Raw genomic sequence first — 17,989 nt, forward strand, 5'->3', positions numbered from 1 at the left:
TGCAACTGTGCTTTTTGCAAATGTTCCAGTGATTCATTATACAGCTTAATTATAAGTTTTTTTGTTTTTTTTTTCTGTCAAGGCATATTCAGTTCTTCACACTGTGGAGGATTTAAATGTACTTTTTTTCGGACTATAAGTCGCAGCTAAGTATAAGTCACATCAGTCCAAAAATACGTCATGACGAGGAAAAAAACATATATAAGTCACACTGGACTATAAGTCGCATTTATTTAGAACCATGAACCAAGAGAAAACATAACCGTCTAGAGCCACGAGAGGGCGCTCTATGTTTTCAGGGGTAGACTACAGGAGCACTGCGCAGCCAGTGTTGTGGGTAACGCGTTACAAAGTAACGCGTTAGAGTACTCTAATTACTTTTTTCCTGAAATTTGTAACTTAACGCGTTAGTTTCGTGCGTAAGTAATCAGTAACTTCTTATTTTAAAAAAAAAGTAATCCGTTATTTTAAGGAAAGGAAAATCCCGACTGCAGCCTGCTTTTTGTCAGACAGTAGTCCTAGGTCTACTGTGGCCACCTGCGGATGTATCAGCGGAGCCGAAGCTCTGTGATCAAAGTCAATGGCTCTGTGTGTAAAGTCAATGGCTGTGATGCGTCTGTGCCCTGCGCATGACCCTGTGTGTGTGTGGGTTTTTTTTTTTTTTTTTCGAACTCCCGGCAAGATAGCAGAGAGGACAGCGTTTGGTTTATGGAAGTACGCACATTATTTTCAATTTGTCAACGAAAAAGAAAAGAACATAACGGTAAAATGCACACTCTGCTTTGGTGAAAAGCTTCTGTCGACCGCCAAAAATTCTACCTCAAATTTAACGCTACGTTTTAATCACTACTTTGAAGAGTAAATGTAAGAGGACTGTGTTAAAGCAAATTTAGGCTTGTGACTGTGAGTGACACTTTAATAATAATTAGTTCGGCTATTAAGCGATTTGTCATTTGCCTGTGTGGCAGTGAAGGATTTAATTCGGTTTGTTATCATTTTTGTTTGACAGGCAGCTGTTAATTTATGTTAGATCATTGGCTGGCTGGTTGTTCATCATTTCTAAATGGATTTAAATCTGCAAGCCTGTTTAAGGTTGTGTTTACAAGTAAGCATACTTGTACTTTGATAACTGCATTATTTAAAGTTAAAGAAAAATCAGGAGTTATCTTGTGGTGCTCATAATATACAGTAGCCTAGGCTACCCGGGCTGGGTAACGTTAGGTGCGAATTTTGATTAATAATATGTTCTGTGATGATAAATAAATAAAACGCCATGTGGTATAGCCGATTGCTGACTGTCTTTCCTGTTATTGTTATCCTGCAGTGTTAATTTAGTCGGATGACTGACGTTATTCATTGTCGGGAGTCACGACTTCTAGGTGCATTTAAAGGGGCCGGGGGCTGTGTCTGTCATGTGTGAGCCGCTGCAAACGGCTTTTAATTTTTGGTAACGCATGAGTACTCTAATGCGTTACTTTTATGAATAGGTAACGCTGTATCATAACTGATTACTTTTAATTGATGGTAACGTTGTAACCTAACTAACTACTTTCCAAAGTAACTATACCCAACACTGTGCACAGCATAGAGCGCCCTCTCGCAGCTGTAGACGGTAATGTTTTCTCTTGGTTCATTTATCTCGGTTCATGTCAAATTAATTTCGATAAATAAGTCGCACCTGACTATATGTAGCCAAACTATGAAAAAAAGTGTGACTTATAATCCGGAAAATACGGGGAGTCAGTTTTTGCAGCTCACCTTAAGTCTGCGCTTGAGAACTTTGGCATCTTTGTTGTCAAAGTCCATCCACTGCTGTACTATCCTACTGATGTTAGGGTCTGCGTAGTTCACCAGCTGGAACCCTGTTACATTCGCCTCACCCTTCTTAAACTCGGTCAGGTCGATGTCCAGGAATCCCTACAGGAGCACAGAGAAGATGTTAGCATGACATACTGTGCTTTAAAATTTAATAGTGAAGAAAATAAAAATAAAACCAAAAAATCTAATTCAGCCAAATGTCAATGATTAAAGAAAAAGACATTGACTAAACTGAAAAGGAAGACTAATTAGAGATCAAATAAAATAAAATAAAATCCCCTGCAATTGTCAAAAAATCCAATGTAAGACCACGACAGGAAATGGAGGCTGAATTTTCGCATTAATGCTCAGGTGCAGCGAGAGAGCAGGAGGCCGGGCCTGTGGAGTGCCGTCAAATGTAATACAGGTCTTAAAACTATAATAGTAAGAATGGTTGGGTCAATCACTTAATGAAAAAGGCTAATTCCTCTCATCCACTGAGGCTGGTTATCCAAAAGAGCTTGGTTGTTATCCGATGTGGTGCTGGAAAATGTAGGAGCTGTGAATAGTAATTTCGAGTAAAAAAAAAACTGTGGCGCTTACTGAAGGTTTGCGGGAGGTCTGTCTTTGATCCCACAGGCTCTTTTGAGTAATTCAAGGCCTTTTTACACCAATCAATGAGCTGCCCCAAAAGCAGCCCACACACTATCTGTACCTGAGACCATCCAGAATTGATTCTAACCTTTATTTGTATAAACTCAATACAAATTTGTAGGTAATAAAGAGTTATTTGTATTCGGCTCAACAACAAAAAAATATATTGATGCGCGTCTGTGTGTGTCAGTTTTGAGTGTAATAGTCCTCGTCAGGCTATAAGTGTGTTGATCTTTGATCCTTTATCCCTTAACTCGCTTTGTCCCCCAGGAGCAGTAATGTGTCCCTGTGTTCCCTGGAACATGTGCTCCGTAGGGAAGTAAACAAGATTCACTGAGCTGCTAACATGACCTCACGCTTGTCTTACCTCAAATGCCCTCTCTCACACTTACTTAAACTCAAGGGAGTTATTCTCTTTTTGTTGCTTGTCAGAAGCGCATGATTGTACAGTACACTTGGCAGATCGTGTAACATCAGTGTTTTTTATGTCAGACTGTAGGAAATAAATCTTGAGACATTTGTCACATTTGTCGACTGGGCAATCAATCATGTGACGTCCGGACATCCTCACTGACAGGCAAAAATGAAATGGCACCACAAACAAGTCCCATATGCCAGTGTTGATCCATATCGGTTGTCCACTAATTTAGACCGAGGGAGGGCAGGGCTGTCAACCTAAATACTGTGGTGCCAAAGACCTCAAAATACAATGATCCCCTTAGAAAAAAATACAAAATATAAAGGCAACTATGAGCAGCCATTCAAACGTCTGGAGTCAGTAAGCTTTTTATTATTATTTCAATAAAAAAAATTTCAGCAAGGTCACATTAAATTGATCAAAGGTGATATTAAAGTCTTAAAGTGTTAGAAAAACATACATTCAAAATAAATTCTGGTCTTTTGAACTTTCTATTGATCAAATTAAAAATAACAATAATAATAAAAAAATGTTTCCATGAAAATATTAAGAAACACCAGATTTCAACATTAATAATTATATTTTTCTTGCACAGCAAACCAGCATGTATTTCTGAAAGACCACGTAACACTGAAAACTGGGAGTAATGGGTGCAGAAAATTCAGCTTTGACATCAGGAATAAGTGAAATTGTAAAATATAACAAAAATAATAGAAAATAGTTATTTTAAACAGTAATAATATTTCACAGAAATATCACTGTACATATACATACATATATATATATATATATATATATATATATATATATATATATATATATATATATATATACTGTATATATATATATATATTATATATATATATATATATATATATATATATATATATATATATATGTATGTATATATATGTATGTATATATATATATATATATATATCCCTGACCGATATAAAGTCTCCCTATTGAAACCAAGCATTCCACAGGGACAGCTCAAAAACTCCTGTAACCTCAAATCATTTCTTGGAGGAAAGTACTATCAAACGGCTGGCCTCAGGGCTAAAGCATCACACAACCTTGTTTCACAGACTCATCACTCTCTACGGTGAGAGTGAACAAGGCTTTCAGAGATACGCAGGCTGTCTGCATCACTGCACATATATTATGTGGGGCTGTTACTGAGAGCACAAGTGGGACGCATGTCATCACAAGCTCTCATATCTGAAACATGGCATATTCTTCCCTCAGTCTTTGGAGGCAATCAAGAGCTAATTCACCATATTAAATTTAATATATCTATATTTCTTTTTTGGGGGGGGGGGGGGGGGTTAAGGTACCATATAAGGTAAAATTGTAAACAGTGCAGCTTGTGACCTGTCTGCCCAGTCAAACACACCAGAAGACACTAGGAGTCTATAACAAATCCAGAGATGGAGGAGAAATGGGGCCAGGAGTCATTTCAGATGTCGAGCTGCTTTCTGAAGCACTGCCACAGCTCTCTCATGACTGGCCTTGTCGTTTTCAATTGTATTTTTTATTTCCTCTCATGTCGACTATCTGCTCTCATAGCAACAGTGACATGGAACTGAGAATGTTTCCTGGTGATGATGTCCTTTTTGATGGATTTCGTCAGTATTATCCAGGCTTGTTCTCTCAGCTCAGCCTGATTATTCTCGATTTCAGCCGTAGGTGGTCCTCCCACTCTAGAATTACAGTCAGGGCTTTTGCCCATCTGATCCTACACAAACTGACTGTAAACCAAGTGAATGATTTAAGGAATGCAAGCTTTTGGGCAAATCACAATAATTGATGTATAAGTAGAATTTGAGATTTGAGGGATGTGTCTCCTAAACATGCAGTTATATAACCTGGACAGCCTCCGTCTGTGTTACATCAAGCTACTTGGTTTCAAAGTGATTTCTGTGTGACCTGTGCTATATAAATCTCTGTTCTATTGACAACATACCTTTTTTGCACACTACACCTTACCATTTTTTTTTTTTTTTTGGTGAATCATACTTTAGTGCTCTACACAAAAATCCTCTAAAAATAGGATCCTCTGAAACAGGCTTGCAGTAAAATATCAGTCTTTTAGATTTTAAGAATCAATATCTGGATTGCTGAAAGGAAGAATTTTAAAATCATCATTTCCCCATCTTAGTCTCTCCTCTGTGATGCACCTGTAGCAGATGTCCATAACTCTTGACTGAGTGAATGGAGTTGTATCTTTTTTCGCTCTGTGCCGCTGTGAATGTGGTGAGTTGGTGATGTTACTATAGAAACTAGCCTTCACCCAAAAGGCTTGGACACAGAGGGGAAGCTTACACAGGCAACCACTCAGATACGAACCTCCGTGTACACGCTCACACACTCACACATGCAAACACAGTGTAAATAGGACACTGGGAGTAATTTGCTCACTTCTTAAAATTTGGCCATTATGGAAATACCAGGCAGTTCTTTCTTTATTGCTTTGAAACCTTTATCATTTATCATTTACAATTACATCTAACAAACTGGCCAGACCAGTTTAATTTAAAATCCTCAGCAGTGTGCCATGCAGGAGCACACCACAGCATATTAATGCTGCGATTATCATCATTTCTGATTACATCAATTTAGCCCTCTATTCTCATATTCTGAGCGTACCTACAGACAAGGACTGCAGAAATCACTTGCAGTTTTTCATATTCACAAAGCAGTTCTCCTGGCAATGTTTATATAACATCTCAGTTAGTCATAGTGCGCAGCTTCTTGCGATTGGTCAGTAGTGAACATATGCAAATCACCTGTAATATCAAGAGTTGCAGTGACATTTGAAAGCCTCACGCTGAGCATTAGTCATGAAATCTCTCATAGTGCTGAAACGAGTGGTGTGTTTTTAGCTCACCAGGTTTGCTAGGACGTAGTGGTAGCTCTTCACATTCTTCCCCAGCTCAATGATCTGAAACAGACCAACAAATGAAGGAGAAAAAATTACAGCAGTTAGTATAAATTGTTGTGTACACAGCATTATAAAGCCTTGTTAATATAAATAAATTGTATAAATCACACTCTGATGTAATATTTGCTGTATTATTTCATATAATTCCAAATAAGCTTTTTTGTCTTTTACAGCAGTTCTCAATTAAATCAGTAGGTAGTTAACGTATGCATGAGTTTTTAAAAATGACTTTTCTTCTTGACTATTGGTGAGAGTAAGGATATGGGGCAAGGAAGACGCGTCGAGGTAGGTAAAAAAATTAATGCACTGTCTTTGGGGAAACCCATTTATACAATGATTACTGAAAAATTATTATATAATGATTGTTGCAAAATGTAAACTTTATTATTCCCCAGCCCTAATCTGCCTAATGCAACTAAGGCATTAAGATATTAAATATCCAAAACATTAACATCCTGATTTTATGTTGAGCTGCACAACAGTGCATTGTGAAGCACGCTCTACATTTTTTTCCTACTATACAAAGTTTCCTACTTCAAACAGTCTACACCAAAATTCCAATTTAATAAAATGGTGTAAATGCATGAATTAAAGTCATATGAGATAAAAGCATCTGCCAAGTGCATAACATTAACATTTAAATAATCATAACAACAATGGCACATTTTCTATAAGGATCCACCCAGCAATCGCTATAAAAGGACTACATTCCTGGGCATTCATCTTTACAGTGAGTTTAGGGTGTTTCAGAATCAAGATGTTTTCAAAGTTACAAAGAGGAGAGGATCGAAGATTTATGATGCAGGGTTTCTTTTGTGTGGCTATAGAGATAACAAAGCCTCTGCAGGCATGGAGAGTACAACAGTGGTGAAAAACAATGAGTCATACGGGGGAGGAACACATTAGCAGTGCTCTCAGTTCTGTTTGGGTCACAGCTTTAACCTGTGTGGATGTACACGAGCGCGTAGTGTGCAGTGTCAGTGGGTACCAAAGACTTTGACACCATCAAACTGTTATGATGGCTTCAATTAAATGAAATCATCTGCATGTGCTTAGAAATAACAATGAGTATGTACAGTAACTAGCTCTCTTACACACTTCTCTGTAAATCAAAGTTGTGAAAGCTGACAGTGATAGCTTCTGGCCATGACAGACAGTGGCATTAGTTATTAATGGTGACCCCAGTAAGATTTAATCCGGCAGGCCAGCCCAGGGCAGGGAACACTACTGACAAGGACACTGCTTGATCATCTTGTGTTTCAATGCGGGATCAACATTAAAGGCATAGTTCACCCAAAAAATAAAACTCACCTTCATGCAGTTCAACAGAAGAAATAACCAACATCTAGGGGAGTAAATGATGACAGAATTTTCATTTTTGGATACTATCCCATTAATGCAGAACACAGAAATGACACTGAAGCCCACAGAGATTTGTTTTGTGGCTTTAGTCCATTTCTGTAAAAGCTTTATGAAAGTATGTTCCAAAAACTTGTAGCAGTAGCACATCCTGGAAAGTGGACCAAAAATATTGATGACTCCATCTCTTGCTAAGGGTGTATACAAAGTATTTCAGTAAAAAGCACTCTAGAAATGAAACGGTCCCCTCTCTGTAATACCACATGTCAACCGAATAAATTAAGCAAATCATAGTCTTCCTGGGCTGTGAAAAACTAATGGCTATTGACTTTCATTGTAATTTAAAGTGTATGTTTTTCATCATATAGTATTATATAATTTTATTTCAGCTTTAATTCATTTAATAAAAACAATAGTTAATAGTTTTAGTTAACAATAACAATGTTGGCTATCTGAAAAAAAGACAAGCCCTTTGATATGCCATGCTGTAACTTCCTATTTCAAAGGGAAATACACAAAGAAGTAAAATTGTGTTTAGAAAACTACATGAGGTTTTAAATATATTCCTAACTAAAAAGCTCCACACATCTTTCATGTGAAGAAGGTGATGAAAACCATGCACAGAGACTTTTTCCTTTATTAAACCGCCTGGCCCCTGGTGTTAGTGAAAGAATGTGAATGAAAGTGGGGGAAAATTCCACCTATGTTGTTTTACAATATGATTGGTGCAAGCATAGTGATGGATGATCGCTTTCAGAGAGGAAAAACTTGTCTAGACGTTCTGTGCAAATTGCCACCAAATGATGCAACAGCCTTAACTGTGGCCACCGTGCTATCAATAACGCAACACGGCCTGTCGAGGGTCTTCTGTTTGAATCATGAAATAAAGGAAAGGAGAGAAAGGGAAGAAAAGGCACACTCTCATTAATTACAGTAACAGGATGCTTCCTCCTCCTCCAGGCAGCGGAGAGAGGTGACAGAGATAGTGACATGTCACTATGTCTCCGCTGCCAACCCCAAATGTCAGCCCAGTGTCATTTATCTGCTCCGTCCTTGCTGCTTTTTGAGAGAAAGAAAGAGAGAGAGAGAAAGAGAGAGAGAGAAAGAGAGAGAGAGAGAGAGCAGTCTGGGTACTGTTGCACAGGCCACTTCATCTGATTAGAGTGGCCACAGGCTTCATCCAAGTATTCCAGTTCTGAATTACATTTTAATTAGGGGTACCGATCTGATATTCAGTATCGGCATCGCTCCGGTACTGGCATTTTCTGGTGGATCTGGTATCGGTCAGATGAGACTGATCCAAATACGATATTGTGTGTATACTATTCTGGGCCCTATTTTAATGATCTATACGCAACGTGTAAAGCACAATGGCGCAGGTTCACTCAGGGCGTGTCCAAATCCACTTAGCTATTGTGATATTTTAACGATGGAAAAACGGTTGGCCCGGGCGCATGGTCTAAACAGGTTGTCCCTATTCTCTTAATGAGTAATGGGTGTTGTTTGGGCGTAACATGCAATAAACAAATCAGAGTCTCATCTTCCATTCCCTTTAAGAGCCAGTTGTGCTCGTGCCATGACAGATTTATTATTTACACGGCGGAATTTGGCAAGCGTCTCCGAGATGAAACGGAGCAAACAAACTTGTGCTGCGCCTTGCGTCGCATTGCGCTGGGTGTATGATAGGGCCCATTGTCTTTGTTAAGCCCCACAAAAGGCATAAAATCATCATAAAGCACCATCAAGTTTCCTTGCACTATATTTCAAGTGTTTTAAAGCCGTTCCATAGTTTAATGTGAGGTACAGATTAATATTTAAGTCGTTAAATTCAAGTTCACTTAAATTCTTCTTCTGCTGCGGCTGTCAGTCATTCTCCAATCAGCATTCAAACTGTGTGTCGCGGTCGGTCACTGTTCTTATTATTAAACTTTATCTGTACATAAAGATCAGAGGTTTTGCATAAAACTACTATATCTTGCTGGAGTTTAGTGCTGTTTCTAAAGCATGTTACTTTCTACCAGGTGTCTGTTAGATCACAACACTGGAGTAGAGAACACTATGAATTGTTCTTCATGCGCATAGTAACTGAAATTTTAAACTGTTAAAAGAAAAGGCTCAATAGACTATTGCACAGATGTAATACACTACTCATCAAAATCCTCTTTCCTATGTGCTTTAAACTTTTCTTTGCGGAACGCTGTTACTCCATGTTGCTTCAAGTGCATCATTCTGCACAGTTGATGCGCATAAGCGATTTGTGCCGCTCCGTATAGGAGCGTTTCAAAATGTTTAATACTTTTGTGCAATGAAAGATTATTACTAGCCTTTCTTGTTGTCTTATCTATCATATGTTGCTGCTTCATTACTGTGCTATACATTTTATAGTATATTAATTAATATATAAATATATTAGACTTGTTTTTCATGAATTTATTTTAATACAATACAAGGGCAATGTTTAACATTTGATCAGATTTACCTACACTTATTCACTTTTATTTGTTCCCCACAAAAATGGGTAACACTTTAGAATAAGGTTCCATTAGTTAATGTTAGTTAACTACTTTCGTTAACATGAACTAAGCAAGAACAATCCTTCTACAGCATTTATAAGTCTTATTTCATGTTAATTTCAACATTTACTAATGCATTATTTAAATCAAAAGTTGTGCTTGTTAACATTAGTTAATGTACTGTGAATTACCATGAACTAACAATGAATAACTGTATTTTCATTAACTAACATTAACGAAGATGAATAAATACAGTAATAAATGTATTATTCATTGTTTGTTCATGTTAATTAATACATTAACTAACATTAACTAATGGAACGTTATTCTAAAGTGTTACCCAAAAATTTATAATATTTTTTTTACTAAATATTTAGATTTTAAAAATTATTGTGCATTCATGATTTTTCTAGAGTAACTTTTGTTACTGAATTATCTACTAACTTAGTTTATAGTAGTACTTTTATCATAGATTATGATTAACACAAAAAAAGGGATGATCAGGTCAACACACTGAGGTAAAGTAATTCTACACTGATTTAAAAAAAAAAAAAACTGTGTTGGTATCAGATCGGTATCGGTACTGGCCGATACTAATTTCTGGTATCAGATCGGGATTGGTTCTAAAAGGTGGTATAGAGCCAGCCCTAATTTAAAGTTCAGTCATCCAAGCCTTCATATGATTACTGATACATAATGGCATGGTTATTAGCAGCATTTAAGATGACTGTTTGTGTAGCTATGACTAGCTGTTTGTCTTGATTGAAAGACATATTTAAGTGGTTTTAGTACATTTTAGTACAGTCAGAGCCAATTACCTTCTTCAGGATGGAGGTGAGTCTCTCCAGCTCACAGTCGATGATGATCTGGCCCTCCTTCATTTTGTCCAGCTCCTGGAACACTTTGAGGAATGATGCTTCTGTCATTGTCTCCACATTCACGGAGGTCACCAGCCAGTTATGCTCTGCCGCTGTGTCCAGAACCTTCTGCAGAACTGACAGTCCTAGAATACAAATGACCAAAATTAGGTTAGCAGATCTCCAAACAGTTGAGGTACTGTAATCAGTTATCAAATTTATTCATTTTTGACATGTATTAGAAATTGCGATTTTCATTTTGTATTAAACAAGCAAGTTAGGCCTAGTTCACACCGCACAACTTAAAATGTCAACAGATCGCTGTGCTGTTCAGACTACATGACTTGCTGTCTGTTTTAAAGTTGTTGTGGTGTTCACACTACACGAACCTACGTAAATGATCCACAACAGGGGGTCACACACTACACAAGCTGACAACAACTTTGTCACCCAATGACTCTAGCTGCTCCCCAAACCACTTTTTCTCATGAAAACACATGAGAAGTGGAACTTGAATGATACAAAACAACCAGACTGTCCTCCAACAAAAAATGACCCAACAAGTCATTTGTGCAAGCAACTCATTACAACCTATATTTACATTTTAAAGTTAAATGCCCTCTAGTGGGCGTAAAAATAATGACGTTGTGTTGCATCTGACATCATGAAATGACATATGACAAGAGATGTATAGTAACGAAGTAGAACTACTTCACTACTTTACTTAAGTACTAAAAGGCGGTATCTGTACTTTACTAGAGTTTTATTTTTTTCTCCTACTTCCACTTTTACTTCGGTACATATTTTCGCTGAGTTTAATACTTTTACTCCGATATTTTTTTTTATGTGCTGCATTGTTACTCGTTACAATTATAAAAATGTTACGAATCATTCCATTACAAACCACTGCCAGAACTGTAGATGGCAGGTTTGATGAAGCTGGCACATCATTGAGCGAATCAAGCGAGACTGCGCGTGCTGACTGAACTGCTGTGAAGAGAGAGATGAACACCGAGCCGAGCCAGATAATGACTCGTTCACGAGTCAATAACCGGTTGCATCGGTTTTCGGATGACCAGTAACGTTAGTTCTTTTTGACAGTTCGATTCAATAAACCAGTTGAAGAAAACAGTTCACCGATTCTTTTGCGCTCGATGCAATGGCGTCATTGGCGTTGACTGCACTTGGGCTCATAACATTAACACAGAATCAGTTCAGAATCAATCACCAAAAGAATCAGTTCGGTTCAGACGCTCTATGTGTCGGTCTGTTTCACGCTGAATCACACATGCGCAGTATCATCAGCTCCTCGGTTCACGAATCGGACGCGTCTCACAGAAACGGTTCTTGACTCGTGAACGAGTCATTATCTGGCTCGGCTCGGTGTTCATCTTCAGTTCTCTCTTCACAGCAGTTCAGTCAGTGTACTGTTTGAGTCAATGAATTACTCCGGGATATTGGTTTGTTTTAACTCAGAGGGAGTGTCAGACACATTAAACAAGTTAACAGCTTAATTCATCTGTGGATTAATGCGTATTGGAGACGCGAACTGTTTAAAACGATCCAGTTCGATTTGGTGGACTGTTTCAAAAAGATCCGGTTACATCGAATGATTCGTTCGCGAACCAGATATCACAAACTGCTTTGTTTTTAACTGTCTTACAACAGACACGGAAGAGAAGACAATGCTGAATAAAGTCGTAGTTTTTGCTATTTTTGGACCAAAATGTATTTTCGATGCTTCAAAAAATTCTAAATGACCCTCTGATGTCTTAGGGGTTTGAAACAACATGAGGGTAAGTTATTAATGACATCATTTTGCAAATTGGGCTAACTAACCCTAGTAACCGTTTTTTGTTTACAAGAAGTTACAGTCAAAGGAATTGTGATTGTCCTTTAGGTTAATCATTTGAAATAGTAAAAACAATATGTTCCAACTTTTGACTATTTTCTTTAATAGCTACATAACACAATACTTCTACTTTTACTTTCAGTAATTGAGTAGTAAATTTTAAAATAGACTACTTGCAATACTTAAGTACAAAAAATTTTGAATACTTTAGTACTTCTACTTAAGTGTGGTGCTTAAAGAGCACTTCTACTTCTACTCAAGTCACTTTTTTGATAGAGCACTTGTACTTTTACTCAAGTATGGTTCTCTAGTACTTTATACATCTCTGCATATGACTGTCATAACCACTCAAATGTGTGTTTATTTAAATGCAGTGTGTGGACTTTTTACTTGGTCCAACTCGATCTCACTGCAATTCGTACATATTTTGTTAGAACACATAAAGATTGCCAAGCACTGATCACTCACTGATTTCCCCCGATCACAGCCCGACCTGTCGGCAAATCCATTGACAGGCAAATTGGGCTTAAATCGGATTTAAAATCCTGTAGTGTGAACTGGGCATAAAAAGTGATGTGACATGTGGCCAAGTATGCTGACCCATACTCGGAATTAGTGCTCCGCATTTATCCCATCCAAAGTGCACACACACACCAGTGAACACACACACACACACATACACCATGAACACACACCCAGAGCAGTGGGCAGCCACTTTTTGTTGCGGCGCCTGGGGGTTCGGTGCCATTCACTCCCCCACTTACAATCCGGCACTAGACTCAAACCCACACCCTATGGGTTATGAGTCAGACTCCTAACCATTAGTAATGTGTAAATTAAGATGTGCTGGTAAGTTAATTAATCAGGAATTCATTCTAAAGCAGCTCAAGAGCTTTGAGATCTATAGCATCGACACTGTGTTATCTCTAGCCACCTCTGACCATCTGAATGCCATTTTATTGGCTGTGAATGCAGAAAAAACTGCCAAGAAGATACAGGACAGTGGAGGGTGAGAGCCAAACTGTTCACAGACAGGAAATGGGGTTCGATTAGTGAAGACACTGATCTTGGCATTGGTTCCACAGACAATGGATGCATGTGTGCAACACCAAGGGACCAATCAGCTTCCTCCCTCAACACCAACAAAAATCCCTCTAGATAAAAAAAAGCGCTTAGTAGCAATTAAAGTAAATATTTCAACACCACAAATCACAAAAACACAATCTGTTTCCAAACTTGTGATGAATCACTGTCTGCTATGTACAGCACCTTCATAAGTGTTCCTAACGTTGCTAAGCTAATGGCATTATACTCTGATACTGTCACCATTTTAGTTTGTTAGTTCTGGTTTAGAATATTTTTTTCTAAAATAACAGCATTCATTTGAGTAATTTCTTAAAAAATGGTAAAGCTATTATGCATGATATTGTTATAAAGTAACACTACTAACGTTCACTTATGATGCCCTAGAATGCTGCTTATGGAGGCAGCTTACTAGAGTTTGGAACAGAGTGACAGTTTCTGCACATAACACCAGCCTCATCTCTTGCATAAGAACTGACAAGTTTAAGGATCATATGATCCCATGACATGATGACAGTTGAAAGTACAAGCGTACATGATTGCTCTTATTATGCTGCCATTGAGAGCAGTTTGCTTCTTGTGTTCTCATGGTCAGCTCCTCCAAACTCATCTAAACCTTTCCAACACTCAACTCCACACATTCACAGCCATCTTTGCATAATGTTTTGTGAGTACTTCACAGAACAAGGCCAAGTTTATTCAGTGTTTTTATTTTTATTTAAATAAAATCTGCTCCTGAAAGTCTATGGCATCTAGTAAATTGTGCCAGCCTCTACAAAGAAACATAAATACAGTAACTCCCCTGAAAGGATTTATATGGGAAATTGTTTATGAAATGTTTAATGGACTCAGGTTTGTTTTATGTTTTGAACAGCACCCAAAGTAAAAAAAGCGTGCACTCAAATTTTACAGTCTTTGTTTAATGCAACACCACACAGCTGCTGCATGAGCTGTAATTAAAAGGAGATCAACAATAAAGATGCACGCTTTATAATTTATGGAACCGATGGATCCCACAGCAGAGATAACAAGAATAAATAGGCCTATTTCATTTATGGGGTGGGATGGAGCACAAAATAAATCAGCATCTGCATAAGCAGCATCTGTGTCAGAACTGTGTCTTTCTGTGCACTACAGCGACTAGATAACACTAAGATAAAGCATTAATTCATGAAAATTCATTAATTTCTTATTCACCTTTGCATCATTCCAAATCTGTATGACTGTATTTTATCCACTGTATACTCTTTTTTTTTTTGAGAATTGAACAATTTAAATGAGTCAAATGTGGGATAAACAAAATAAAAATCTGATATCAGGTTCAGAAGGCTTTTTGTAGAATGCAATGCACACAGACATTCTTTTCAGGTTTGGTGGTGCTTAAAATGAGTAATATCTAGGAATTCCCTTAGTTCATTGATGTTGTTGTGGAAACCATCAACAGAACAGCTTGACCCAGAGCTCATTTTTATTTATTTATTTATTTATTTTTAGCATTATATAAAAAGGTTTTGTTGAATTAATTCAGTTGCTCTTTTTACCCAGTATTTACATGGGTTCCAATGGAGACTTGATTAGGACAACAGGTCAACGGAAGTTAGAATCTGACATAGAATAGATTTAGTTGTTTCAGAGGGAAAAGTGGATATGCTTGTGATAACTAAATGGTGCATTTGTCACCTTTTTGAAGCTGAAATGAGGACATTTAATATTTAAGTATAAAACATTACGGTAAGTAAACAATCAAAGAAAGTTCTTGAAGCGGTCCAACTAGACAGCAAATCAAATTTACAGTGTAGTTTGTAAAACAAGTCAAAAATAGTAGGATTCCAAAAGGAAAGAAAGCACAAATTGACAGCAGAAGCAAGGAATATTGATTTCCTCCTCTGCTTCTGTCCGCCTCTGTTTTGAGCACTTGCCCTTTGACCCCTCTGCATCTGAGCCAGTGCTGCTTCCTGCTTGACTCAGTGTGAGTAAAGCTGGACCACTTTAAGATTGCAGGATGATTTGACATTAAAGAGCCCACACTCCCAGCAGGCTCAACAAATGGCTCTCGATGCACACAGAGAACATGGCCAGCGGGGGAAGACATCTCTCCTTAGCCTCATTCTCACTCATCTGGGCTGGTGTGACACTAATGGAGTACTACATCTACAAGGAAAACAGTACATGACGCCATGGCTGGGTTCACATACGGGCTACATGCACTCTCACATGTATGTCCTTAAAAGGCTTAAAATAACCCTGTAGACATCTCAACACTGTATCTAGGCAACAATACGCTGGTGATACGAATTGGTTTGGTTCCTCTCAGTCACAAAGTAAATGATCCTACAATCTTAACCCAGAGCCCTAAGCACTTTCACAAGATAAAACCATCACAGAGACACTCGTGGCATGCGTAAAGGCAGCCATCAAACCTATCGTGTGCATAGTAGAGCGATGACAGAACTGACAGCGACAAGGCAAAAAAAGACCTGGAAAGGAGATAGTTGGGGGTGAGATCATTGTAGGGAACTATATTTCTTAAAAAAGACCTGTATTATGCAGATCGAGTCATGCTCCCATCATGGTCGTCTGAGCTGAATGTCTGTGGCAGATGGTGATATGTTATGGAGACACTGCAGTTGATTGGCTATGGGGGGAAAGCACACCTGGTGCTGACAGGTGTGTCAGATTCTACCTGCTCAGGGAGCAGCACCGGATGCCTGTGACTTTTCTAGAGCAGATCTGGGAATTTCAGGTATTTATTTTGAAGTTAGAAGAGACAGGCATTCAAAATTCAATATTGCTGTGCCGTGGGATGGTACATGGCAACAGGGTCCAAAATTAACATTCGCCGGGTGCCAAATGCAACTAAAAAATTGGGTTAGTCATCACTTGGCTGATAACTTTCTTAGAAACTGCAACATGAGAAATCTTTTAAATCAAATTAGTTAGACGGTCTAATTAGAATCAAATTAGAACAACAGTTTGACTCTCCTTGTTTGTGAAAGATGTGTGTTTTAAATAAAAGACAACTGTACCAAAGAAGCCATCAGTGTGTCTTCTTAACTTTTAACAAAATTGAGGCTTTTCCAATCAGGATTAATTCAGAATGTCAAATGTTTAGGAATAGGAATGTTCTCCCATTCTTGTCTAATACAGGCTAGTTGCTCTAGTCTTAGGTCTTCTTTGTCGTATCTTCCTCTTTATGACGTGCCCAATGTTTTCTATGGGTGAAAGATCTGGACTGCAGGCTGACCATTTCAGTACCCGGATCTTTCTTCTACACAGCCATGATGTTGTAATTGATGCAGTATATGGTCTGGCATTGTCATGTTGGAAAATGCAAGGTCTTCCCTGAAAGAGACAACGTCTGGATGGGAGCATATGTTGTTCTAGAACTTGGATATACCTTTCAGCATTGATGGTGCCTTTCCAGATGTGTAAGCTGCCCATGCCACACGCACTCATGCAACCCCATACCATCAGAGATGCAGGCTTCTGAACTGAGAGCTGATAACAACTTGGGTTGTCCTTGTCCTCTTTACTCCGGATGACTTGGCATCCCAGTTTTCCAAAAATTAATTCAAATGTTGATTCGTCTGACAACAGAACAGTTTTCCACTATGCCACAGTCCATTTTAAATGAGCAAATGCCTTGGCTTCTGGATCATGTTTAGATATGGCTTCTTTTTTGACCTATAGAGTTTTAGCCAGCAACTAGAATGGCACGGTGGATTGTGTTCACTGACAACGTTTTCTGGAAGTATTCCTGAGCCCATGTTGTGATTTCCATTACAGTAGCATTCCTGTATGTGATGCAGTGTCGTCTAAGGGCCCGAAGATCACGTGCATCCAGTATGGTTTTCCAGCCTTGACCCATACGCACAGAGATTGTTCATTTTCTCTGAATATTTGGATGGTTTTATGCACTGTAGATGATAAAACTGTAACTTAAAACTCATTGCAATATTTCTCTGAGAAACTTTCTGATATTGCTCCACTATTTTTCACCGCAGCATTGGGGGAATAGATGATCCTCTGCCCATCTTGACTTCTGAGAGACACTGCCACTCTGAGAGGCTTTTTTTATATCCAATCATGTTGGCAATTGTCCTAATAAGTTGGAAATTGGTCCTCCAGCTGTTCCTTATATGTACATTTATCTTTTCCGGCCTCTTATTGCTACCTGTCCCAACTCTTTTGGAATGTGTAGCTCTCACGAAATCTAAAATGAGCCAATATTTGGCATGACATTTCAAAATGTCTCACTTTCAACATATTCTATTGTGAATAAAATATAAGTTTATGAGATTTGTCAATTATTCCATTCCTTTTTTACTCACAATCTGTACTGTGTCCCAACTTTTTGGAATTGGGTTTGTTATTTCACAAAAAAATGAAGCCACTATAACAAAAAATATAATGAACAAAATTATTATGGCTGAGTCTGATTCTTCAATGTTCAATACTTAATAATTCTGATGTTCAGAATGATGAAAAATGGACGAAAAAATAATTTTCTTC

At 38.1% G+C, this 17,989-nt stretch overlaps 1 protein-coding gene across 5 annotated transcripts in view; it reads right to left on the minus strand.

The window, feature by feature from the left end:
* Window positions 1-17,989, minus strand: part of LOC113058002 (glutamate receptor 1-like) — a 64,627-nt gene that overhangs the window by 31,450 nt on the left and 15,188 nt on the right. For all 5 annotated transcript variants that reach the window (XM_026225673.1, XM_026225674.1, XM_026225677.1 and 2 more), the window contains exons 4-6: window positions 10,504-10,688; window positions 5,760-5,813; window positions 1,759-1,917 (exon numbers count right to left, since the gene is read on the minus strand). In XM_026225673.1, coding sequence (XP_026081458.1) covers window positions 1,759-1,917; window positions 5,760-5,813; window positions 10,504-10,688 — 398 coding nt within the window. The remainder of the gene's footprint in view (window positions 1-1,758; window positions 1,918-5,759; window positions 5,814-10,503; window positions 10,689-17,989) is intronic.

The sequence above is a fragment of the Carassius auratus genome, chromosome 39 (assembly GCF_003368295.1).
Source record: "Carassius auratus strain Wakin chromosome 39, ASM336829v1, whole genome shotgun sequence".
Classification (NCBI taxonomy): Eukaryota; Metazoa; Chordata; class Actinopteri; order Cypriniformes; family Cyprinidae; genus Carassius; species Carassius auratus.